The sequence below is a fragment of the Streptopelia decaocto genome (genome assembly GCF_964273445.1).
Source record: "Streptopelia decaocto genome assembly, chromosome: 2".
NCBI classification, from domain to species: domain Eukaryota; kingdom Metazoa; phylum Chordata; class Aves; order Columbiformes; family Columbidae; genus Streptopelia; species Streptopelia decaocto.
Genome location: NC_138655.1, coordinates 34,620,443 through 34,645,620, shown reverse-complemented (window position 1 = coordinate 34,645,620; position 25,178 = coordinate 34,620,443). Strand labels below are relative to the sequence as shown.

Here is a 25,178-nt window from a genome sequence, read left to right as displayed (position 1 = left end):
CATCTTACCTGTGAGTCAATGTCATGGGGATGAAGCTGAGAGCTGGAGTTGGTCTTTGTCATTAGTGTTGTCAAATACAGGGGTGGGCGTATCACATAAATCGGCTTGGTAAAGTTGAGACAAAAATTGACAAGAGCGTGTCTCTGAAGAAGTTCCTGAAGTATGTGAGATTGCTCCACACTGTCTTTAAGATATACATTCAAGCAGCTGAAGAGCAAGTAGCTGAATTTTGTTCCTAAATATTCACATTCTCTCTCTTTCTCCTTAGAAGTGTTCATAGAAAATTGTGGTTTTATGTGTGCACCAAAATACTTCCCTTTTGTGTCTGCAAGACTACTTTAGACTAGAAAACTCACTTAAAAATTATATTAATTTCTGCACTTACTCAATTGGCAGCAGAACAGGGGGTGTGAGAAGACAGGTATGGCATGGAAGCCTTTGCATCTGAGTATGTCAGTTTTTGAAGCAGCAACAGGAACACATCCTCCTAATTAAAAATGACTGTTTCAAGAAAAACAGTATGTACTTAAGAATAGTGTTTCAGGTAGTTCACTTAATATTGCATAGATATACTCCGTACTAAAGCTTCGTTATAAAAGTGAAATTCAAAAAACAGTCTTGGTATGTGCATGTATAAGTAAAGCAGTGTGTCTATGTGTGGGTGTGTAAATACTATATACTCAGATACAAACCCGCAATGCATTGAGTAAACTTCAGCTCTATACCTTAGTACTTAATTCTAAGTCTGGTTACCTTCCGGATTGCTAAGTCTTTCTAAATTAGAACAAGCAATTTCTCTTTGTTTTACCTAATATTTGAAAATGGCAAAAAAGTCCCATGGGTCACTGAAAATTATCCCTTCATTCCTGCCGCCTGTTTCAAGTCAGTCAAAACATTCCAGACTTCAAAAGGGGGCTTTGCCTGCTTAGGCCATTTTGGTGTCCTTCTATGGTTGGCCTATGAGGGATTGGTTATTTGGATAAATTAGTTTGTGGAGCCTGCTGGCCTTCTAGAAGACCTCAGTGTCTGACTGCAAATTAGTTCTACCGAACATGTAGAAATCCCTGGGCAGATGAGAAGAAATAAATGGTGATAAAATCTAATACTACAATGTTTGTAATGTGATTTTATTCTGCTCTGTAGCTTGTAAGCAACGCTAATGTTGAATTAAAAATTTTAAAATATAAAAATGTCCACGAAAGCACAAAATCAGATCAGTATCCGAGTCACAGCAGAGAAGGCTGGATGCCAACTTTAAAGTTAAGCGTCCAGCAGGAATCTTTTACAAGAACAAACAAAAAACCTCCTGGTTTTCCACAAAATCAAGTAGGTATTTACATTACGGATGCACCCCCGCTTAAGCCAGGAAGTCACACAGTTGAATTCTGCTGGAGCTTGGGCTGTGAATAAACTGCTATGCAGTATTTTAGTGCATAGTTGTACAACTGCCTAAGGAGAGTTTATCCTTAAGGAAGAAAAGTCAGAGAGCCAAAACTAACAAACATGGCTTCTTGAGCAGAACAATGGTCCAGAAAACCTAGTAAAAAAGAAAATAAACTTCACTGGCAGTTTGCTTTTTGCTGCTAAGGGCTAAGCTACAACTTCATCAAGACTTTCAAGAAGAGACTTCATGCAGAACAGTGTGTATACAGCATGCGTATATAGTGGTTGGAAAGAATCAGATGAATTGTTTGGGTTTTTTTTTTTTAATCTACATATATACCCATTTTTATAAGGCTATCTACAAACACCATAATAAAGACAAAGATCGATCTCTTTGAGGAAAAGAGGGTTTGTAGCTAGTATCAGTGGCAGTATCTGTTGACAGAGCCCCACCAAATTCCTGCAAAGTCTCTGTGCCTCTGCTAAGGCTGGGACCATAATGTCAGTGCTGATGTGTGTTCAGAAAACGCACTCAGAGTTACACTGGTGGTGGGATTGACAGAAAATTACAAATGCTCATTAAAAATACGAGCTACGATGAATGCTGCGTTTAGGCTCTGGTTCTGCAAGGACTTATGAATACACACAAGACTCTGAGCTGTGGGCAGAATACTTCTGTCAGTGCTACAAGCATTGTTGCCTTGGCACTGCAGGGTTTCTGCCATCAATTAGTACATTGAAAAGTACATTTTAAGTAACAAGAATTCCTCCATGGTGTTATTGCAAATGCAGCCAAATGAATAGTTTGTAGTGTGTTAGGTATGTTCTTTCAACTATCCACAAACAGCTTACAATTTTCAGTAGTATTTTCACTAAAATATTTTTAAAGAAAAAATTCTGCTAATAGTTACTGATTGAGCAGTTACCATACATTGCCTTGCACCAGCTCATTTCAATTTGGGGAATTAAAATACATCAGCTAGTTCCGGATGTTCATTATTTTTGACACTTACCAAGTGTTATAAGTGGGTTTTGTGGCTTATGTTTCCAATATCCTACCAATTGCAAATAGAGAGGGGAAGGGGTGTGGGAAGGGTGTGGGCAATTACATTTTATAGGCTCAGTTACAGATTGCAATTGTGCGGTGCTTGTTGGTTATTGCAAAGCTTTCCAAAAAGGAAGCACGTTACACATTTCTTCAGAATACCAAGGGAGTGCAAAAGAGAGTACAGTGCTGTGCCAGCCTTTGAGACAAAATAAGGTAGCACCAACATATATGATTTTCACAGGTGACGATGCTAAGAGTCTTCAACTGAAGGTAAAATATGTGTATTTTCACCTATTTTCCTAGTAGACTTTGTCCCCTCATGTGACGGATAATGTGGTGGCACGACACAATGACGTTGCTCAAACGAAGAGTTTGTTAGGCTGTCACCAGCCATGCCCACAGGCACAACCATGGCAGCGCCACAGCGGTGGCCTCTGAAACTGCTCCCTGGCTGGTGAGCCACACTGCCAAATCTCGGCTCACCTCGAAACAAAATGAACTTTCTAGCCCTTCTGGTAGGAAAGATAACCTTGAAAATGTGAAGAGAGTGAAATCTGATGCCTCAGTAAGACTGCAAAGAGCTTGAAACAAAGACAGAGAGATGTGAACTGCCCCAGCCATCTCTCTCTGGGCCCCATGGACTCAGCATTTCTGTGGTCGTGGAGTCTGGCATTTTTCCAAGATTCCACAGAATCTCGCATGTTTGCTGCAAAATTCATTATTTTGCTGCAGCCAGGTGCTGGATGTTTCTTTTTTTTTTTTTTTTTTTTTTTTTTTTTTTTTTTGTTTGGTTTTGTTGGTTTGGGTTTGGGTTTGGGTTTGGGTTTTGGTGCTGGCTTGGTTTTTGTTTTTGGGGGGGGCGTGTGTTTTTTTCTTTTTCCCTCCTTTTATTGCTGAAACCAACTCCTTGCTGTGCATCTTTCCATTAGCAAAGGAATAAAGTGAATTTTCAGTGCAAGCACCACTGTCTGATACATGGCATGGGGTAAGCAGGAGAGGGGTCCGGCGAGCAGTGGGGAGGAGCAAGAAGCTGGAAGTATGCAGTTAGGCAGCCCAGAGCACCGACCGAAAACTGAGGTTTGTGGGCTGCAGGGGGAATTGGAGAAGATTAACTGCTGAAGCAGACTAGGAGCACCTCCTTTCTTGGCTCATTGGGTGCACAGTGTTTGGATCTAACTTGACTGCTGAGGGCCTCCGAGTCTTCGCTCTGTTTTCCAGATGGGCAAAGTCAATCATCGAAAACACTCAATGTTGAAAATACTTCTTGGAGTACAATTTTGCAATGGGAATTTCCAACTATGAACCTGGATGGGGTAGGAAGGAAAAGTATTTTATTCTATATAATAACCTAAGATTGCTTCTGAAGAGAGACTGTTGGAGAAGAAATACCCTCCAAAATATTCCCACGGGGTACAGTAATTGCTGAAAACATGCTAATATTTACTTGTGAAAACTTCCTTGTGCTGAATCTTGAAAATGATTTTTTTTAAAATGAACTTTTAAAAATCAACAGGCATATCAAATTAAATAAAATAGATGCTTACTTTTACAATTCCTTTTTGGAGTTTTTTTTTAAAAAGTTGCCATCAGGGTACTTCTAACACAGGTGTATGCCTACCTCAAGCATATCAAGCCAGAATCTTCTGACTATCAGTGTTCGTCATGTTTCTAGGGCTTCTAGAGGGTTTCTAGGGCAACTCATTCATGTAAATGCCAAGTTTGGGACTGGTAGAGATTTAGCCTACCATTATGATTTTACATTTTTTAAAAAAATTTGCATTATTTTAAAAAAATTTACATTAATTTAAAATCAGTTTGGTATAAGGTGTACTGTTACCCGTTCTCAGTTTCCTTACAATCAGAATTTCTATAACATCTAAACTGACATTTTCATCTCAAAAATATTTAAAACAAGATGTGTTTTTTTCTTGTGAGGTATGTGTGAGCAGTGGGACTCATTGCAAATGACTGACAGAATGGTCAAGAACAGGACTTACAAACTCAAATGGAGATTGGAGCAGGATATACCAAATCAGGCATGAGATGCAACCCTATGCATGGCGCTTCAAAGTGTGAACATGTTTGCTGTGTATCAGACTTTCAGATTTCAGTCGTAAGCTAAATAATGATAATTTGGTGATGGTGATTTGCTCCAGAGTCAATCAGCTAAGAGGTACAACCACAGAAAGATCAATGAGGTATGCAGCATGGCATTTTGACAGTCTTGGAGTTGAAACAGCCCAGTCATTGAGGCAGCCCTGTTGTAGGAACCTAGAATAGCACAGAATATTTCAGTTGCAAGGGACCTACAATGATCATCTCATCCAACTACCTGACCACTTAAAGGCTGGCCAAAAGTTAAAGCATGTTATTAAGGGCATTGTCCAAATGGCTCTTAAACACTGACACAACCACCTCTCTAGGAAGCCTGTTTCAGGGTTTGACCACCATCTTGGTAAAGAAATGTTCCCTAATGTCCAGTCTGAACCTTCACTGATGCAGCTTCAAACCATTCCCATATGTCCTATCACTGGATCCAGGGAGAAAGAGCTCAGCACCTCCCAATCCACATCCCTTCCTCAGGAAGCTGTAGAGAGCAATGAGATCACCCCTCAGACTCCTTTTCTCCAAATGAGACAAGCACAAAGTCCTCAGACGTTCTTCACAGGACCTTCCATCCAGCCCTCTCACGAGCTTTATTGCCCTCCTCTGGACATATTCAAGGAGCTTCACATTCTTCTTAAATTGTGGGGCCCAGAACTTCACACAGTACTCAAGGTGAGGCCACACCAATGCTGAACACAACAGGATAATAAGAGGTGATTACCTCTTCTGACCAGCTGGTGAGGCTGTGTTTGACGCCCCCTAGGATGCGCTTTGTCCTCTTGGCTGCCAGGGCTCACACTGCTGACTCCTATTCAGCTGCTGTTGACCAGCACCCAAAGATCCCTTTCTGTAAGGCTGCTCTCTAGGTACTCCTCTCCCAATTTATACCTGTGTTTGGCATTACTCCATCCCAGGTGCAGGATCCAGCATTTGGACTTGTTAAATTTCATCCCATTTATCATTGACTGATGCTCCGGTCTATTTAGATCCCTCTGCAAGGCCTCTTGTCCTTTAAGAGAGTCAATAGGGCTTCCCAGTTTATCACTGAGATCTCTGTGTCACTGACAAATTGGGCTGAAATCAACAACCAATTTCTTAATACAGAGATGCAAACTGAAAACAACCCACGGCTTACAAATATTCAAGAACTCTTGTTTTAGCTTAATAAAACATGAGTGGAACATCTTTAATAGCTGCATATATCATTAACAAACAAGCCTTTTTGGACTTGGAAAGAAAGAAACTGAACACCAATGGCTTTTTCAGGCAGAATAATAGACCGATATCCTCTGTCTAGCCAGCCTCAGTTTTGTGTTATGCTTCTTTCTTAGGCACCTAGTAAAAGAAAGGCAGAGGCAGATGTAGCATTCAAGTTTGCAAGCACAAGTTTGCAAGTCCATTCCAACACGAAGTGAACCAAACACAACAGTACCATTAGGATCATTTCTCCAAGTGACGTAATTTTGCTTAGATGCTAAAATGCCCTCTCAGCTGTATGAATGTAATAGAGAGCAGAATTTGGCCTACTGGGCTTACTATGGTATCCTCTTGTGCACATTAACACTGACAGGCTGCATTACCATGTAAAGATCACCCTCTTTCTCAACAGAGAAATCTTGGCCAAAAAATGGCAAAGTACATATCCGTCTATTTTCCTCAGTGTTGTCTGATAAACTTCTTTCATTTTCCTTTCTTCTACTCCTGGTGCTGCCTCTGTTGTCCATCTAGCTCTGTTTTCCTAAAACATTATACACCTTAAATTTTCAGTTGCTGAACAAAGCTCTTCCCTTACCCTTCTGCACCTGAAATTGCTTCCACAGCATAGTTTTTATGGTCCAGTTCCAAAATAAAAGTGTGTTTCAACCAGTGCTTGTAGAAAAGTTTTCCTCTTTTCCTATGGACTACCACCAGCTTTTATGAGTAGCTACATGTGTTTGGGATCTTAAATCCTAAATGTCTTTTGGTTTCTGTGTTGTAATTGCAGAGTGTTAATCTGTCTCTCACCCTCTTTCTTTCTTTCTTGTGTGCATACACACAGAGCAGAATAAACAAAAATAGTGCTCATGACATCTTTATTTTCACAGAGACTGTTTTGCCTTCTGACTGTTGCTCTTAAGAAACTCCTGTGTTGGTCAACTGACTGTTGCAAACACACCAGCCTGTCCAATTACGAATGAATTAAAGAGCAGCCTAATTGCAGGATTTGATTCATCAGTTTAATATCCCAATTTTCAACCTATCCAATGACACGGCAATCAAAAGAGTCACTGCCCACAATACTGCTTCTGCCCTGTGTCATATACCTTCGGGCTCTCACAGTTAGAGAAGCCTAAGTGTTTGTTGATGCAGCAAGTCTATTCAGCAGTTACTGGTTTAGATTTTGATAATCCCGATAGCATCCACAACTACCACCCACTTGGGTAATGTGAAAGGAAATTCTGAGCAGATGAAGTGTTTTACAGGCTCTCTGGACTATGTGGTGAAAAGAAGGAATGGAATGAATAACCCCAACAGGAGTGCTGGTAGTGCCAAACCATGAACAAATATTTCCCTTAATTCTCCTGTTATGTTAAGCGACAGTTACATTTGTCATTACATACAGCTCCAGCATACAATTACCCGACCCAAACCCACTGCAGCACATGAAGCCTGGGATATGCCGAGCACACTGAAAGGCAGTATTGCAATCGGAGCTGCAGAAAATCCCGACGGCTTCAGGGAAAGGCTTTTCGTGCATAGAGGAAAGCCTGATCCTGAACAGAACAAGGACTGGGCTTGGGTGGTGCTGAAAGCTCTGGGACTGCAACTGCAAAAAGGACCAACCATCCCTGTTTAGCACCAGTCGGTAACCATGGCCACTCCTTTCTTGAGGAGTGAATTGGTCCTTTTCACATATTGCTGTAGCAGCGATGAATAAATACCCAAACATACGCATAGAGACAGACTGGAACAAATGAACATTGGAAAATAATCAAAGCCATATTGCTTCAGACAGTAAAAATGACACTAGAGGAGAAGTGTAACAAAAACACCCAACACAACAGGCTTATTATTAGGTGGCTTAGTTCTTTCTACTCTGTTGCTACGTGAAAAACTAACACAAGTATTAGGGAAACTGGATATACAAGTGCAACAGAAAGAGATGATGCAGAGTACTGTCAAATGTAGAAAACAAATGAGAAAAAAATGCAGGAAATAAATCTAATCAAATTTACTAAATAGTAGTTTTTGGAACTCTTTTACAACTGGTAAAAGTAAGGCAATTTCAAAGTGCACTGTTTCTGTTAAAACAATCCAGAATAAAAATATATATGTAGCATTTCAGTGTTCACTGAGTGCCAAGAATGATATTACAAACTAAACTAACAAATCTGAAACACACACGCGCACACACACACACACACACATCATTTGACTGTGCATGAAATATTGTTTTAAAACATTATTAACCATATCTGACACTTTGAAAAATTTTTTACTATTGTAACTTTATAAACAGGCATTTACAAGAAACAATAATGCTGCTAAAGACTTTTTTTAAAAAAAAACACAAATTTTGCCACTGTTCATAAGACTCTATAGCACCCATTTCACCCAGGAACGATATTTACATATATTCACACAGGCAAAGAAATAACTTCAAATAACAGGAGAAAACTCTCCAACAGATCAAAATATTAACAATATAAATGCAGCAAGGTGTATATTTCTTAGAGGAAGCAACACCATCGCTTTGTAATATGAATCACTGAAGACAAATATTTTTAAATCCATACCTATTTTCTGTAGCATTACCATACGCATCCACCTCTCAATGAATTTCATCATTCACTGCTTCTTCCAGTCACTAAAAGTACATGTAGCTTTCTAAAACTTTCCAGTCACTTGGTTGCAACAAAAATAATTACCCCTTTAAAAGCCGTAACTATTTTCTCAGGACTGACAAGTCGTTTACTTACAGACTTCCCATTTATTCCCTGGGGGTCTTCCATTGAAGATTTCTTCTTCCAAGTTATATACAGGCTATCAGTTACAGTGAGGCTCAGACAGTCCTAATACACATGCACACCTGTGGAAAAGACAGCACCACAGTGCCGTATTAATTTGTTGGCATGAAATTAAGAGCTGATCTTTACATCTGCAGCTTTCCTTTAAGGAACAAGTATTCACAAGTTGGGAGCAGTTATCTTTGATGAATTGAATTCATCTTGAAAATAAACATATAGCAGAGCTGTTTATTGCAAATCCACGTGAACCAAAAGCAGGCGGCGAGAGTCCCGTTGTGCTCGCTGTCGGCAGATGAATAAAAGGCAGCCAGGAACTCCTCTGCTGACGGTACTTCTGTGCCAACAACAAATCTTTTCTTTTCTTTTTTTTTTTTGGTGAAGTTCAGCCTCTCCCTGATATCTATCAATGTCAATTGTACTCTAATGTTAAGAGGAAATAATAACAAAGAAATACGATTGTAGATTGAGCCAGGATAAAAGAGAAAATCCACAAAGTTTTCAAAAAGTTGCCCTCAAGCTAAGGATATTTTTATACTAAATCTCTTCAAGTTTACATTAGGTCACAGTTCTAGCCCCTATAAATTATAAATATGGATACTTTGTGTTCTCTCACCTTTGGAAATGGTGTTCTTTGATGTTAAAAATAACAGTGAAGTGCTGAGACATATTAAAAAAGGCCCCCCAAACAGACATCAATTCAAAACATGGTTTCCTTACAGAGACCATTTTCTTTAGAATAAAATGCTGTGACCTTCTTCAAATTTACAATTAATCATCTGAATAATTCAAACAAACCCAACTAAAACCCTCATTAGAAGAACTGGCTTGGGGTTTTTGGTGTTTGGTTTGGGTTTTTTTTTTTGTTTGTTTTTTTGGGGTCTTTTTCTTATTTAAGATGTGGGGCAAATGTAGTCTGTTAAAGAATAATAAAAATGTAAAACTGCTTTTTTAAGTGTGTGTGTGTGTGTGTGTATATATATATATATACACCTTATATCAACAGGAATATGAATAGCACTTTGCTTACCTATGACAAGCAAAGATCCAATGACCTGAAGATACTTAATTTGTCCTAACACCACGTTGTATATGAAACATATATGTATATTTTAGAATCATGATCCAAAATCTTACTCTGCATCTTTCTACCTGAATGGGATTCTTGCAAGAGAAAAATATCCATTCAAGCCCTGTTGTTTAGTGCACAATAAAACGATACTGGACACTATTCATTGCACAAATTCAGCTACTTCTATACAAACATTAAGAAAGCGTTAACAGCTCCACTCCACACCCTAAGGAAGATGCTAATATGAACCATGCTTCTGTAATGCATCCACTCCCTTCTTTCTGGTTTTCAATTGAGACGTCTAATCCAGTCCTGGTCCTGCTGAGAACAATGGCCAATCTCAAATATTTCTATGAAATCAGGGTTTGGTGCTCATATTTGTTCTGACACCATATTATAGGTTAGAAATGGCTCAAGGCTTTAAAAAGTGACAATTAAAGTTAAGGAGGGGAAAGAACAAGAATTTCTCCTAACTTTAAGAAAAAAAAAAAAGAGGCAAAGAGCAGAAGAAAACAGTTTTCTAACAACGCCCCACTTCCAAGCAATGACTGACATCTGTTTCAAAAACTCTTTTATTGCAAAATTCAATAAATGGAAAAACCGCACAAGCTGAAAGTCTGCCACTTCAGTGAGGGAATAAAATGGAGCCTTTTCTAATGGAAAAATATTCAAAAGTCAATTGATGTAATGCTGGTATGTGGATGACCTGACAGCTTTTCAGATCAGCAGTGCTCTCTTTACTAATGGAAAGAAAACTTTACGAAGGCTAGTAACCCTCTACGTTCAAAAAGCATTTTCTACTAAAGGACATAAGGAAAAAGCATATATACAGTTTTAGTGTACGTCACAGTTCAACCGCAATTAGGCGACCTAGCTTGCAGAAGCTGCTGCAGCGAATGTTTTCTCTCTCTGGGAGAGATTCCTATAACACACCAGCATCAAAAGAGCCCACTATTACATATTCGGCTCTAATATATTCTGCTCTTCAAGTCACTGCAAAAGACATTGAAGAAAAGGTCCTATATATACCCCACTACACTGTCAGGAGCAAAGACTTGTCTTTCTCAGCAGCCACCAGAGACCACTGGCAGCAGAACCAAGCCAGCAGTAACATGAGGGCTTAGATGTTAATACAGAACAGCTGATTTACAATGTAATTAAGTAATTTTAATTTTGAAAAATTCCACTTTTAAACAAGAGCAACTTAGTTATCCTTACTATAATTGCCATTTTAGGTTATTTTTAACTTTTAGTAAAGCTTTGTGAAAACTAATTAAATTCCCTTGAGTTGTTAATGTATCAAAAATTACATCTAAATTACATAGAGTATCTATTACAGAGAAGTCGTTATATGCAAAATATACCATCAAATATGAGTGAAAATACCTCAAATTATTGAAAAAGACAAGAACTAAACTGAAGGGAAGTCATGAAAGTACATATCCCCTTTTATTTTTCTCTACTACTTTTGAAGTCATTTGCTTGGTTAAATATTATTATTAAATGCATGATGGTAGCAATTAGAGTCCAAGCAGCTAAAGAAGCACTGTTGTACCAGGCATGATAACCAGCAGCCCCCTTTTCCAAACAGCTATTATCATTTTAAAGGGAATTAAAAACAATCAAACAAAATGACAAAAACAAAAACAAACAACTACAAAAAACACAAACACACAAAACCAGCAAAGAGGTACAGAAAGTGGTTTATGGGGAATTTTATTTCCTTCTTTCTGTAACGTTAGCCGACGCAGTGCCATTTTTCCCACGCGCATGGACCTGAATATGTGCCTTTGCTACCAGGCAGAGAGTGGCCACCCACCACTCTCCAACCAGGCCTTGGAGGTGGCCAGGAGCTTCAACAAGCTCCTCATCTTGCAAGGGCTGTCCCCATCTGAGCACCCACCTGAGAACTTGACAAAAGCGAGTGGCCAATTACATGGGAAGCAGATGTTAAACGTAGCCAGGGACACCGTGAAATAACCTCTTCTGGTTGGAAGCTACCAGCGGAAGGTGATCTCTTGCACAGACAGCACCGAACACAGGGGTAACAAAAAAGAAACTGGCCACCATTGATTCCCAGCACTTACAGGCACCAACATTTAAGGACGAGGAACCCAAATTATTATGCTTGCTGAGCTGTTCTCCATAAAAGCTTTGCATTGCCCATGCAAGCCCTGCTCTGCCACCAAAAGACACATTTCAGAGCCATCCAATGCTGTCGTAACGCACGTTCAGCTGCAGTGAGCCCCTGCTGAAGCTCACTGTGATCAGAAGCAGCAGGAATGCAACACCACCTTGGGCAACATTCCCCCTTCCATCACCAAGGAGATGGGATTAACTTTCTTTTTCTGTTCCTGTGCCACCACCTATACCACCCCATCTTAGAATCTCAAAGATTATTATGCTATTGCAAAGTCTCCAAGATGAGGTCACTTTCAATGTCATCAGTGGACACTGCTTTGTTCTTATTTTCTTTTACTAAATTTTTTTTTTTTTAAAAAAAGTTCACCACATTGACCATGCTTTCTCATGAACTGGTAGGACTTTCTAATAACAACTTGATAACTCCCCAAATTATATCTTCCTCATTCTCTAGAAAACAAAACAAAACAAAACAAAACATAAAAGCCACTTATGCTTTATCATTTGGTATAGAAAGAAAGAGGTTATGAGGGTGGGTGAAATGGTCTTTTCTTTACTATGTACATGATAACGTGTGATATTTTACGGTTAATTTTAGGGAACTCAATGTTTTTGATTTGAGGTGCTATACTTGAGAACTTTCCTTTTTAGCATTTGGTAAAAGCTCACTACATTCACTCCATTCCTAGGTAGGTCTCTTATCCCACATCCCCACTTCCTTTTAAGGTGTTAAATTTGGCAGATAGCCTGGGTAGCATTTAGAAAACAATTATTTCCAAATGCTAGGAAAGAAACTTGCCAAGTGTAACAGCTAAAAACCAAGAAAAAAAAAAAAAAAAGAGGAAGGAAATAAAACGGAAGAGGGAAAGATATTTTTTTAATGAAATTTAGTAGGGACCTTTCAGCAGCTTTATAAACAATTAACTCCAATGCTGAGACCGAAGACCACCTCTGACTGAGCCTGGAACGCCTGCAGATGCAATACAGCATCCTGCCTTCCAGTGAGCCTAAGGGACTCCAGAAAAACAGATAGGTGCCCAGATGTGCAGGACCTAACATCCACATCTGCTGGAAGACATCCCACACCAACTGCAGCACTGACACAGCCTCTGGGCCAGCTCTAGACTTCTCTGTGGGTACTGAGCCCATAGGTAACACACTCTGCGCATCCGGGTCACTGCTTTTGCATCACCATAAACATCCTTGTCCATCTCCACAGACTTTTTTTCCAGTACCTCTGAGCAGAAATGAATGGAGTGTCAGGACTTGTGGCTGGAGTAAACTTGCAGGGAAGAAGGCTGAAAAACTTCCATTTTATTGATTTATTGGTAAGCTTTCCTTTCTAAATATAGAACAAGCACTCTCAGTGTCCTGGACAGGCACATGTAAAACCCATGGCACTTACACTCACTGTGGTGTCTAGGTCAGCACCAAAGTAATCTCATTCTTTTTAAGTCAGTAATAGAAATTAAATATCCAGATTTTTTGGCTATCTGGGTGATAGCTTTTAACTTTAAAATAAAGATTAAAGAATCAATTAAAACCCAAAATTATGGTGTTTCCTTAATGCTTTAATTTCATTGAAAACTAACAATTCTGGTAAGAAAACATGAGGACTCATCTACCTACACAGAAATCTCACTGGGTGCTGGACCAGATTAACAGAGGAGACACAAGAGCACAATGAAGAAAAACAGAAGGACTATAAACACAAAGAACACACCACAAGAAAATTATATTAATGACAGCCTGGTTAATATATCTGTACTACTTTTTGAATCCTGGTAGTATTTATATAATTGTTACAACACTGTAAGCCTGAGTATGTCTTGAAGAAGTTGTTTGACAATAGAGTTTGTGTCACATTTCTCACACATGTGATTAAGTCTAACAAGAAAAAGGAAGTGTTGAGAGCAGAAGGACCGTGTTATCGGCTCAGACCAACAATCCCCCTGGTGCTGTCTCCAACAATGGCCATAAATGGATGCAGAAGAGCAAGAACAGATCAAGTCTGTGCCATTGCCCCACTATTTTCCCAGCTTCCTGCTTCTTCAGTTCAGAGGGTTTCCTGAGCCTGGTAGAGTTCAACACTCCGACAACTCTTAGTACTGCTCTCATAAGTACTTGTCCATCATCCTCTTGAACCCGTGTACGCTTTTTGGATTCCTAACAATTCTGAACATTCACTTTGGGGCGCCATTACTGAGCACTGAACACATTTTCTTGGAATTATGTTTGACGCCGTGATCTCATTTCTGAATGGTGAGGGTCAGATTAGCGTTCCTCATTTTCCACATACAGCTGCAACTATTTTGCCCAGGGTCTGTCAGTTTACATTTTTCTCTGCAGAATTTAATTTGCCATTTCATTGTCTAGTGACTTGTCTCATGAGGTCCTTGCACAGTTCTTCACAGCCTGCTCTCTTTGCTATGCACCTCATTCTCCAAGTTGTTTATGAATAATTTGCTAATTTAAATTGCCAACCTGGAACATCTATTCAAGTGGAAACAACCTAGAAAAATGATTGTGTCTGATAAACACAATTATTCAAACTAAGCTACTGGAAGAAAGTGGAGTGAAAATAGCAGAAAATTCCCACCTGAAGAAAAGAACAAATGTAAAAGGTGTTGGCATGTTTATAAAGGAATGGGAATCTGCTGGCTGCTAATTTCAGTAAACTCAGAAATGCGCTCTGGTCCCCCAAAGTGGGCAGAGACTTGGTCAAACACAAAGAAACTTCTCCCAAGGTGCAGAAAGAAACCCAACAATGTAATGACCAAAACTATCTGAGCACCTGAGAAAGGCAAATGTTTAAGACTGGAGAACTGCAAAAATGAGGTTACCAATCTGCCATTGCTTTTACACATTCTAAAACTGAAATATAAGTGGTTCAGAAACCATCTTGATAATTCTTTGTGTTGTTTCCCTTATCTGCTGTGGTTAGGAATGGTTTAAATTGTGAATAGGACTGAGGTCCTGGTGAGTATGCAATGTGCATCGGGTATGACACCAGTGATGGTCGGGTTGCTGAATGCATCACCCTGGCAGAGGCAAACAACAGGACACCTCTCCTAGGAAGCTCCACAAAGGGCCAAAGTGGGCGACACATATATATCATTTTGAAGCAATAATGTTATTCTAAGAGCAGAGCTCTCCAAAAGATCATATTTTTCATTGAATACTAAATACACATGAAAGCCAAACCATAAAGCAACATTAAAATTATACTGGCAACTTGCTTGTCAGATTTTTTTTTAATGACTTACAAAATTATTATGATGTTTAAACTACCCAGTGAGATCAACTTTATTTGTATCTGAAAGGTAGGTTGAAACTATTCAGCAAAGAAACACGCTAACAGGTTAGGACAGCAAATAAAGACTATTTTTAAGGTGAAAACATAAAGGAAATTCATATTTTTAAAAATTAACAAAAATAACATTTATAGTGTGAATTCTGTGCCTCAAACAAGGATGAAAGAGCTTTGCTTTTAGCATTCCATGGGATCTCTATTCTCAAAAGTTACAGGAATCCCTACTTTCCCTCATTTTGTTTATCTATCATTAACAAAGCAGGGGGGGAACAAACAAACAAACAGAACTCAACGATCTGTCCCTTCATTGTGAGTTTTTTGAGCAATCTTCTGTTTTCTGCTTTTTATGTGTAAAACGCATCACAAAAGGCAAGTGGATCTACAGATTGACACTGACTGTTGGACTGTCATGGTTAATAAAGAAAATGAAATACATACAAGAAAAATGTTAAGCTATGAATCATAACATGCAACAGGAATACTTACCTAGCTCTGGAAAGAAATGTAAGATGCTTTACGAACAAAGTTTACTTTCAACCCGTGTGGTTCTGTACAATGTTTCTAATGAGTAATAATTATATATATGCTCTAGGAAGCCTTTCTACACCTATTATAAATTTAGATTAAAGGTAAGGCATCACTTATTATTTTACGTGGGCTTTTAAAGTAGTTTGTAAAATATATGTAGTCTATAAAAGTTTGCGGTCTAACAACAAACAACTGTACTGCTTCTGCACAATTCAGTGCAAACAAGTAAAGGTTTGCTAATCATAATTATTACAAGGCTTCAAGGTTTACACAGAGCAATTAAAAGCAATTTTCCTCTAGGTGAAATAATGTTTCATTTTAATCAGCCTTCTAACTTGTAATTTTTTTTAATAAATCAGATACATTTGAGTCTGAAATTGTAAAAACCTTCATTAAAGCCTAGGCTTCCCCCAAGCTACTAAAAACATTCAAGTAAGAAACACTACCAGCAGCATTTTCAGCAGTGGAAGACACTGTGTCCCAGAGACCAGCAAATACCCAAAAAAGAGGGGGTTAGAGAAAGCATGCTGAGAGTCATCCCAGCTACGGAAAGTTGATGCCTAACTGGGAAATTCACAGGCCAAAGTCATGGCATCTCCCTGAACAAGGGCATCCGAGTACTGGGTTAGGGTCCTTCTCTGGAGACCTTCAAAACTCACCTGGCCACATTCTTGTGTGATCTGCTCTAGGTGAACCTGCTTTAGCAGATGGGTTGGAGTAGATGATCTCCAGAGGTCCCTTTGAACCCAAACCATTCTCTGAGGCTCCACACCCTTTGAAGAACGACCACATTGCCCCTGGACTCAGCAGGAGCTACATTCCCCTGGCACACAGCTCAGGCCACCATGGCCGGTCAAACCCATCCTGCCTCTGCAGGTGACCAGCTCTGATGTCTCTGTGTGAGTGACTCTTCCAGCATCCACACTGGATCAACCACTGAGATTCAACAGAGTGTGCAGGCCAGTGGACTTCCTCACATCTTCATCAGTGAGGCTAAGGATGATGCTTTCTTATTTGTCTGCCATACAATGAGAAAACTTCCCTGTATCTCGAGGTGAACCAAAATTTTCTTTGGTTTAAAGTCACAACATTCACATACTGCAAGAAGCATCTTATTTTCAGTCTTTATAACAGATCAAATGCCTGAATTGACATTTTCTATCTACATATACTCCTGTTTCTCATCATGCAGCAAAGGCACCTACTTGTAGTAGGTGCAAGTTTCACTGGTAGGTGCAAGTAGTCTATTTCTTCATTTGGACTCATTTCTGAGAATGGGTTCTCTTTCAATCTTTGTTAAAGTCCCAATGAAAGAGAATAAATGGTCCTAAGCCTGAGAAAACCAGAAGACAGTATCACTGAACTGTCAAAGCTGTCAATGTGAGGTCCAAAGGGATATTTAAAGGCACCACATCAGGTTAAGAATCTATGACCATTTACATCTGTTTGTTTGTCTGTTTGTTTACACTGCAAGCACCCTTATGAACGACAGTAAGCACCCAGTTGCACCTGTAGTCACCTAAATACCTTTGGAAGCCTGACCCATGGTGACCAGAAATACCAACAATTCACTAACTTAAAGTTAACTTTAAAACAGAGGTGATACTTTATTTACCTAACAAAGATGTCCATTTTCCTTCACCCTACTGTGCTACATTCTCAAGCTCTTGCCTCTCCGGGGTAATCCCAGCGATGGTGCTGCCTGGTTCCCCGCGGGGCCGTCCCTGCTCCGAGTGGGTCAAGAAGGAGGCACTGGATGGGACTTCTCTTCTCTAGCCAGCAGCCACTTCTTGTGAAATGAAAACCTCACTAATAAATCTTTGCTGGATGTGGGCGATTGGTGTGAATATTACAGGGGGGGAGAATGAAAGGATTGTAAGGGCATTTTTAGAACTCTCAGTTCCTTGGAAAACAATGCTAAAAAACATTTTTAAATGCTGGTTTGTTCAATTTTGTCATATCTCTTTCTTGACAGATTACTTTCTTTTCCTCTGATTTCTGCCAGACTGCATTTTCATGAAAATTAATTCAGTAACTCATCATTTTTAACACAATAAAAACTGAAAACTTAAGGATTTAGAACCTTGATAAATAGCTTCTGCTTACACAACTACACAAAGATGCATTATGTGTTCTTTGTCAGCAAAAAATGCACCAAATTCAGTCAAACAGCAGTATTTGGTTTCAGTTCTCCATGTCTCCAAACTGTATCCACCAATGAGAATGAATCTCATATACATTTATGAAAAAAACAAAACATACAAAGGCAAAATAAAGTTGAAGTTATTTAAGTCATTAAATCAATCTGTCCTCTAGGCACCCTTCTTACAAGTTTGCTTACCCTAATAACTCCTAGAATCTTTTTTTGCCATCACAGCTCAAGATAGAATTGTAATTATTGTTATATATTACTGGTTACAGTAATACATTAAGTGTGAAAAACATAACAGATAATAGTTTCTATCCATATAACATTATTTTTACCATTTGTTATAAAAGTTGAATTATTGTTTAATTTGTCAAATAATGTTATAACTAAGTTATAATAAATAATATTTCATAATAAAGGAGAAAATCATGTACTACACGTATTTTGAACATAATGTTTCACTTTCCCTTAAGAACCATGTAACCTAAAAGCTAAAAAGGAAAATTTTATTCACACAAAACCATGCAATCTACTTCAATATTCAGATGATAAAGAGCTCAAGCTGTTCAGTTGAGAAATCAAAAATTCAGAAATTTCATGGATCAGGCCAGTTGCCTAAAGTGGCAAGTAGGTGTGACTCACTACGGAAACAGCATAGGAAGGACAGAGAAACAACTTTGAGTTGGAAAAGCTTTTAAAAGCACATGAAGTACCCAGCTGTGGCCTCCTTGATTTTAAGGACTTTACACACAATTTCCGTTCTTATAAATAAAAAGAGCTTTCTCCTAGCTCTCCTAGCTTCATTACAAGGGGAGCTGCAGAAATGCAGACCCACCTCAAAGGGTGGGAGTTCACCTCTGTGATTTTTCCAGGTGCGGTGGGGGCCCTGGATGGGCTCGGCAGGGGCATTCGCTGCCTATGCTGCCCATTCACCCACCCACTGCCTGGGGCCTGGTCGGGTGTGAGCAGCAGCTGCCCCCACCCAGGAATTGCCCCTGTGGGTGCTTCTGCCAAGCAGCCACAGGACAGCTCACCATCAAACCTGGGCAAAACTTTCTTAGTTCAACCACTAAAGACTTTCCACGGTAGCTTGACCCATGTCATAGAACTCAATGGTAAATTACTTTCCCTGGACATGCAGTAGGATTAGCACTCTGAGACAGAGCAAGAAGACATGCTGTGTCACAAAAAAGATAAAAGGAAAAAAAAAAAAAGAGCATTAAAAGTGTCCAGACATTTGAGAAATCATTATCTTATGATGTTTGATCTATCAGATTAAACATTCAAAAATAAAAAGAGCAAAAATGAAAGGAAGAAAAAAGCTCAAGCTTCTTAATTCAATTTGTTATCCTAATTCTGTATCACTCTCCCTCTCTTTCTCTAAATCTAGAAGCAAAGGTTATTTTGAGCAATAATATTTATGGATTCTCTAATGAAATAATTGAATGAAAGAAATGGAGAAAATAACCTAAAATTCACTAAATGCATGGGATGCAGGAGGACTTCAGTTTCCAGCTGACTTGGAGAAGCTGTTCAAATGATCTTTGAAGATTTTAAAATCCTCCTGTCAGAGGAGTCCATTCCTCACCTTGCCCACACTGACAGACTTGGCAGAGCAAGTAGGACAGAGCTACAAACAAGAAAAAGAGTGACTTGCTTCCTCCTTTTTTTTTTTCCTATTACAAATTCTGCAATTCTGAAGATTAGTGAACCATTCATAAAGACTAATCTATACATTTTAAAATTTTGTTCAAGAATGCAGATACTTGCAGTTTACCTTACACTGAAAACCATTACAGAATAAGTTGTTTGCAAGCTTGGACAAAGGTCTGGAGGGAGTGTATCCAAACTAGCCTTCAGAAGATATGCCAGCTACCTCCACAAGCTACAGTCCTCAGTTAGGGGCATTTCCATACATATTGCTCTTCTGTCTCTCATTTTCTAGTGCAGACAGACTACCTGAACCATGACTACTCTGTGATCCTACAACTACCCTCATTATGGTTCATGCTTACACAGCGTTTGGCAGAGAACTAACAGCTCTAATCTGGAAATTGTTTCATAGGGACTTTCCACACACCACATTCTCTTTTAGAGCTTCTTATAGCACTGAATGACCGATTTCTCTTCTTATAACCATATTTTTATTTTAAAAGACCACAGAAAGTGTGAGCCTTCAAATGTAGTGACTGTTCAGTGCTGCTGTTCACGTTGCATTTGCTAGGGCATATGTAAGCATGAAAGTGTTTTGCTACCAAAAGTCAATATGAATTATACTTCTTTTTGCAATTTAAATGCAACGCTGTGTTCCTTAGAGCTTAAAAGAAAAAGAAAAAAAAAAATAACAAAGCCACAAGCCTAATGTTATATTTTAATAACTGAAGAAAACTCTGATCTTTGACTTTGTGATTGAAAAACTGCCTATTTCATTACAGTTGTAAAGAACAGAGTATTTCCAGCTTTGACTCCAAGATCAACAACACATACAAAAATAATCTCATAACTATTCATATCCAACAATTCTTTCGAAGAGCTTAGGTGACAGCGGGCAAAATGAAAACCCCAGAAGGCATGTTGAGGGACACCTGTGGGTGTACCCCTTCCCCGTTGGCGATGCTCAGCACTCCCCTCGATCTGCACAAGGTGCTGGGATGTGCGAATAGGGGAGGGGAGAGTGAGCATCCTTGCGTGCCTCCCGCCTTTCCCCGAGCCAGGGGGCTCCCGGCGGGAAGGCGGCCGCACCAGCGGGGCCGTGCCCGGGGCACCGGGCAGCGCGGGGTGCGGTGCGATCGCCGTCGGTTCCCCGGCATCGGCCGCTCTTCCCCGTCCGTCGGAGGAGGAGCTGCCCGCTCCTTCCTGGGGACCTGGACACCTCCCCTGACACTTGCCGTGCTCACAGCCGGCAGGCCCCAGGGAAAGGGATGAAGGCAGACACCCTCATAATAGCGCAGCTCCCGCTGATTTTTACCCTTTGCCACAAAAAAAACCCACCAAACACGCGTTCAGCGGAGCCGACGCGCTAAGGCCCCCGCGGACACATCTCAGCGCCCGGCAACCCCCGGCCAGCACCGGGCGAGCCGAGCTCTGCCGCCCCTTCCCCTCCCAGTCCCCCGAGACGCCCGCAGCCTCGCCCCTCCCTCCCTGCCGCAAGCCCCGCGGCGCTGCGCACCCGCGTAACCACCCTCGGCGGCGCAACGCCCGGGGCTGAGGCGGCGCGTCCCGCCCGTCCCCTGCTGCACCCACGTGTCCGGCACCCCGCGCCGCGCCGGCTCCCGGGGCGGCAGCTACGGCCCCGCCGCCCCAGCTCCCGGCCCCGCACGGCTCGGCACGGCGCAGCACAGCACAGCGCACTTACTCCGCGGCGCCTCCGGAGCGGCGACGCGGGCCCGGCGGCTCCCCAGGCGCGGCGCCGGGCGGTAAGTTGCGAGGAGCGCGGAGTCGCGTTGGGCGGAGAGGGATTTCGGGGAGGCGGCGGCGAGAAAACTTCTCCGGAGCGGCTCGACCGCCCGCCTCCTCCTCCTCCCGCCGCCGCCGCCTCGCCCGGCGGCAGCACCGCGCCTGCCCGGCCGCGCTCGCCAGAGCACACCGAGAGCGCCGCTAGCCTTCCCCCCGCCCCAGCCCCCTCCGTTTGTTGTTGGGGTTTTTTTAATTATTATTTTTTTAATCATTATTATTTTTAAGAAGGAAGGTATTATTAGAGAGGGGAAGGATGGGTCCTGGGGGATCCCGGTTTGCTGCAGGGTCGTAAGGGGTGGCTGCAGGTTTAAACACCCCCAAACCTCGCTGGCAGCTCCGCCGCTTTCGTGGCAGCGCGGGGGCTGCCGGGCGGGCGGGCGGGTATCCGCAGCATCCCCGGGCCGCAGGGGCTTATGTGACACCTCTCTTCACCGCCCTGGGAAATCCATCGCTGCCCTTGATGGAAAAGGCAAAGAAAGGCATCAAGAACAACTCTGGAAGAAGCTGTGCTACACATGTGGCACCTGACCCCGTGGACCTTGGTTTATCCCTAAAATCAGAGCCTGTGCACATCATCCTTTCCTCATTACCTATGAAGAGAGAAAGCACAGGTCTGATTCCTTGTATCTTATACTTCAGGTACAAAGTCAGAGCAAAAGAGTGGTAGAACATTCTCTTTGTCTGACCATCCTGTGAGTATGAACTTAGACCCTGCATGAAACGTGAAGCAGGGGCACCTGAGTCTAATGTAAATTAATGCCTTTCTCAATTTGGCTAGGTGGTTCACATGGAAGCATCTCTGACACTGATTTTTTTTAACCTGTACTATAGAGATGAATGTTGCAGTCCAGGCCTCCTCCTGCCTTTCTTCTTTCTTAAACCAGAAGGAGTGTTCCCCTAAACAAGCAAGACAGAAAAGTTGTGATTGCTTCAAGCTCTGCCATTTTTTTCAGACACTTCTTTGTCTTCAGTATGTAGTCGTCTGCTATTTTCTTTTCCAGCTCTTCACAATCTGCCTCTATGCCAATTTCAGAAAATACAAAACATATCTCTACATTTAGAGAAATTGAAATTGTGTTCCCACGAGCATTTACGATCTTCCTTAACTTTAGATACACAAACGATACAATTTAAATCAGTAGAATGTCTAGATGGTTGTTCTGAAGGACTCCAATTGCTTGGAATCCATTCTTTTTAACAACTTCAAGGGTTTTTTCCTCCACTTGTTTCTTCTCCAGTGTAACAGTCCTGTCAGTTAAAGGATGAGGGTTAATTAAAATGTCAAGCATAGGGCCGTGTACAAACATACTGACAAACTGAGTTGGAGTCCACATTCTTTTGAAGTTAAATTAATCAGGCCATATTTTGACTTAGCAAATAGGGGATATTTACATGTATATTTTTTTTTAAAAAATCATTAAACTGTTTCTAGTTCAACACAATTTTAAGACATTAACAGAGTTTACTCGATTCCCACTAAATTCAGTAGCCAAACTCACCTTGACCCACGATGATGGGATCATGTTAGGAACTTTGTATCACCCTAACACATCTGAGGGGAGAATGTGATCTATGGGTTGTTAAAATTTTGGTCCACAGTTTATAAGAAAGACCAACCCCAAAGAGGTAAAGTCACAGGTCCACTTGCTCCCTTCTAGTGGAATATGAAATGGAGAAGAGCACATATGGATCTGTAAAAGTCTCTGGAAGCAAAGAGGAAAACAGGATCTCTACAACATACTTTCTCCTGGACTCAAGGAATAGATGTGTGCAGCCTAAATGCTACATTATGCAAAGCAGTTTCTTCAGAATTTCACAATCTTTGACTAATAGATGGTTGACTACCCACTCTGATGAACCTTTTCTTTGGAGTCAGGTGTAGAGCTAAGCATATGTCCAAATTCTGTTGGTTTTCACCTAGAAATCTTGCCTGGTAAAAATTCAAATATTCTTGTTTCCTAAGTATTTACTAATTTTGAACAAGTAGTATTTAAAAACCATACACATATCCAACATATTTAAGAAGGTCTCTGCCATAGCACATCTAGGACCTCAGGAATGCTCCTAGATTTGTGTGGGATACCTCAGAATAAAATATGAAGGTCAGCTCCAGCATTAGGGTATATGTTGCAAAGATGTGTGAGAATGCTGGCAACACAGCCCCAAGAAGGACCGTGCTCTCATGAGAGCTCTGAGCCTACTCACGGAGGTGAAAGAATGGAATTCTCTCCTGTAGGAAGCCCTTGACAGTATGGTGATGAGTTGTTTGGATTTTCTTAGTTTTGACTTCACAGTGTTTCTGTTTACTTTCCCCTTCTGCAGGTTTTTAAGCTGTTGATCTTGTGAAAAGAACCAAGTGAAACATAAAAAATATTTAGGCACTGACTACAAAATCAACATAATTACGATTCACAGTATATGACTGATAAAGTATTAAACCAAACTGTTTTAAATTATGTTTAAAATAGCACTCATATTGCCATCCTACTTCCTAGTGTCCAGTCTCACAAGTTGTCAAGCATCAGCTGTTGCCACTGGAGTAAATTTAAGTTGTGAAAGTTCTTTCCCACTCCAAGAGCTGTCAGGTCACCTGCTGCCATTATCCCATTATCTGCAGTAAAAACCTCCAAAATGTTAAGTGGCTTATATGACCTATAGTTTTATCTAAAACCAATTTGAGTCTTCCTCAGATAGCTAATGAATTTCAGTGGGAATAGTAGGAAAACATATTAGGACTAACAACTCAGAGCCCTGAAATTTGGAGGACCAGTGCACCTTTGAGAACTGACAGTAGCTCCAAGGTAAATGTTGTCTTTTCTGTTAGTCTTTTATCTCCTCAAAACAAGCACCTCTCCAGATCTGAGAGCTCCTGGCAGGTATGATGAATAGCAAATCCTAATGAAGGCTATGGTTTGGCCAGAAGTGTTAGGACTTAGCACACTGTACAAATTCTCATCTGAAATAGGAGTATCAGGAGCCAATTTCTTGAACATAATTTATTCCAGACACTAGCTGGAATAAACAGCATTCTGTAATCTCCTCAGATATTTTTGCCAGTGGGGAGCTGTCTTTACACTTCTTTCAACTAAGTTAGTGATCCAAATACAAAATTAACTCAAGAATACAGTGTGGTTTTACAGACTCGAACATTTGAGTTCATTACCAGAGATATTGTTGCACCCTATCTCTATGTTTTTTCCTTCTGTGTCAGGTCTACTGTAGCATGCTGCTTACTGATGACTGAAAACAAACAAACAAAACAACCAAAACAAACAAACAAAAAAACACACACACACACAAAAACCCCAACCAGCACGCAGTCTATACTTCTGATTAATTTTATAGAAGCAACCCAAGCATTCATTCAGTTTCCAAAATAATTATTGTTTCACTTAAGTGAAGTTTCATACCAGAAAGGGAGTAACAAAAGACATTTTAAATGCTGTTGTCCCTAGCATCCACTGCACGATATATGCAAACTAGATGTTGCTCTGGCATAGGCATTATGAAGGAAAGCACTGCCATGAGTAGAAACCTGACTTACCCATGCAAGGAAGGGCTAGTAAAACTGAGCTTTTCAGTTCCAGAGTTAGATACAGTCCTCAGCTACACCTGGATGCAATTAAAAGCAATTTTTTAATTACTAGATAAAAAAGAAGATTCAAAGGTAACTTTTCCAGTAGTGGTTTATAATGGAACCTATAAACATTTCTGAGGCAGATGCTACTGGGATCCAGTACCAGCTGGCACCTCTAATGCCATATTGGTGAGCCACATGTGACAACAGAGCTTCACTTACTGCTTTAGTAGATCTCATGAAAACACAAATGACACATAGTCCACTCAAAAGTTATTTAATCTTTTAACTCTTGGTTGTGTTTGCTTTGACTCCCCAAAAAAAACAATTTTCATCTCTAGTGCTTATGTTTTCAATACCTCTGATGTTTGTTGTTATCCTCCACGTGATACGCTGGTTT

The 25,178-nt window shown here is 40.6% G+C and overlaps 1 protein-coding gene across 2 annotated transcripts in view; it reads right to left on the bottom strand.

Moving 5' to 3' along the window:
- The window catches only part of EYA1 (EYA transcriptional coactivator and phosphatase 1), a gene marked incomplete at its 5' end in the record, with an annotated part of 156,975 nt that extends 148,446 nt beyond the window's left edge, over window positions 1-8,529 (bottom strand). For both annotated transcript variants that reach the window (XM_082046794.1, XM_082046795.1), the window contains one exon: window positions 8,497-8,529. In XM_082046794.1, the coding sequence (XP_081902920.1) occupies window positions 8,497-8,529 (33 nt within the window). The remainder of the gene's footprint in view (window positions 1-8,496) is intronic.
- Between the last annotated feature and the right edge of the window lie 16,649 nt (window positions 8,530-25,178).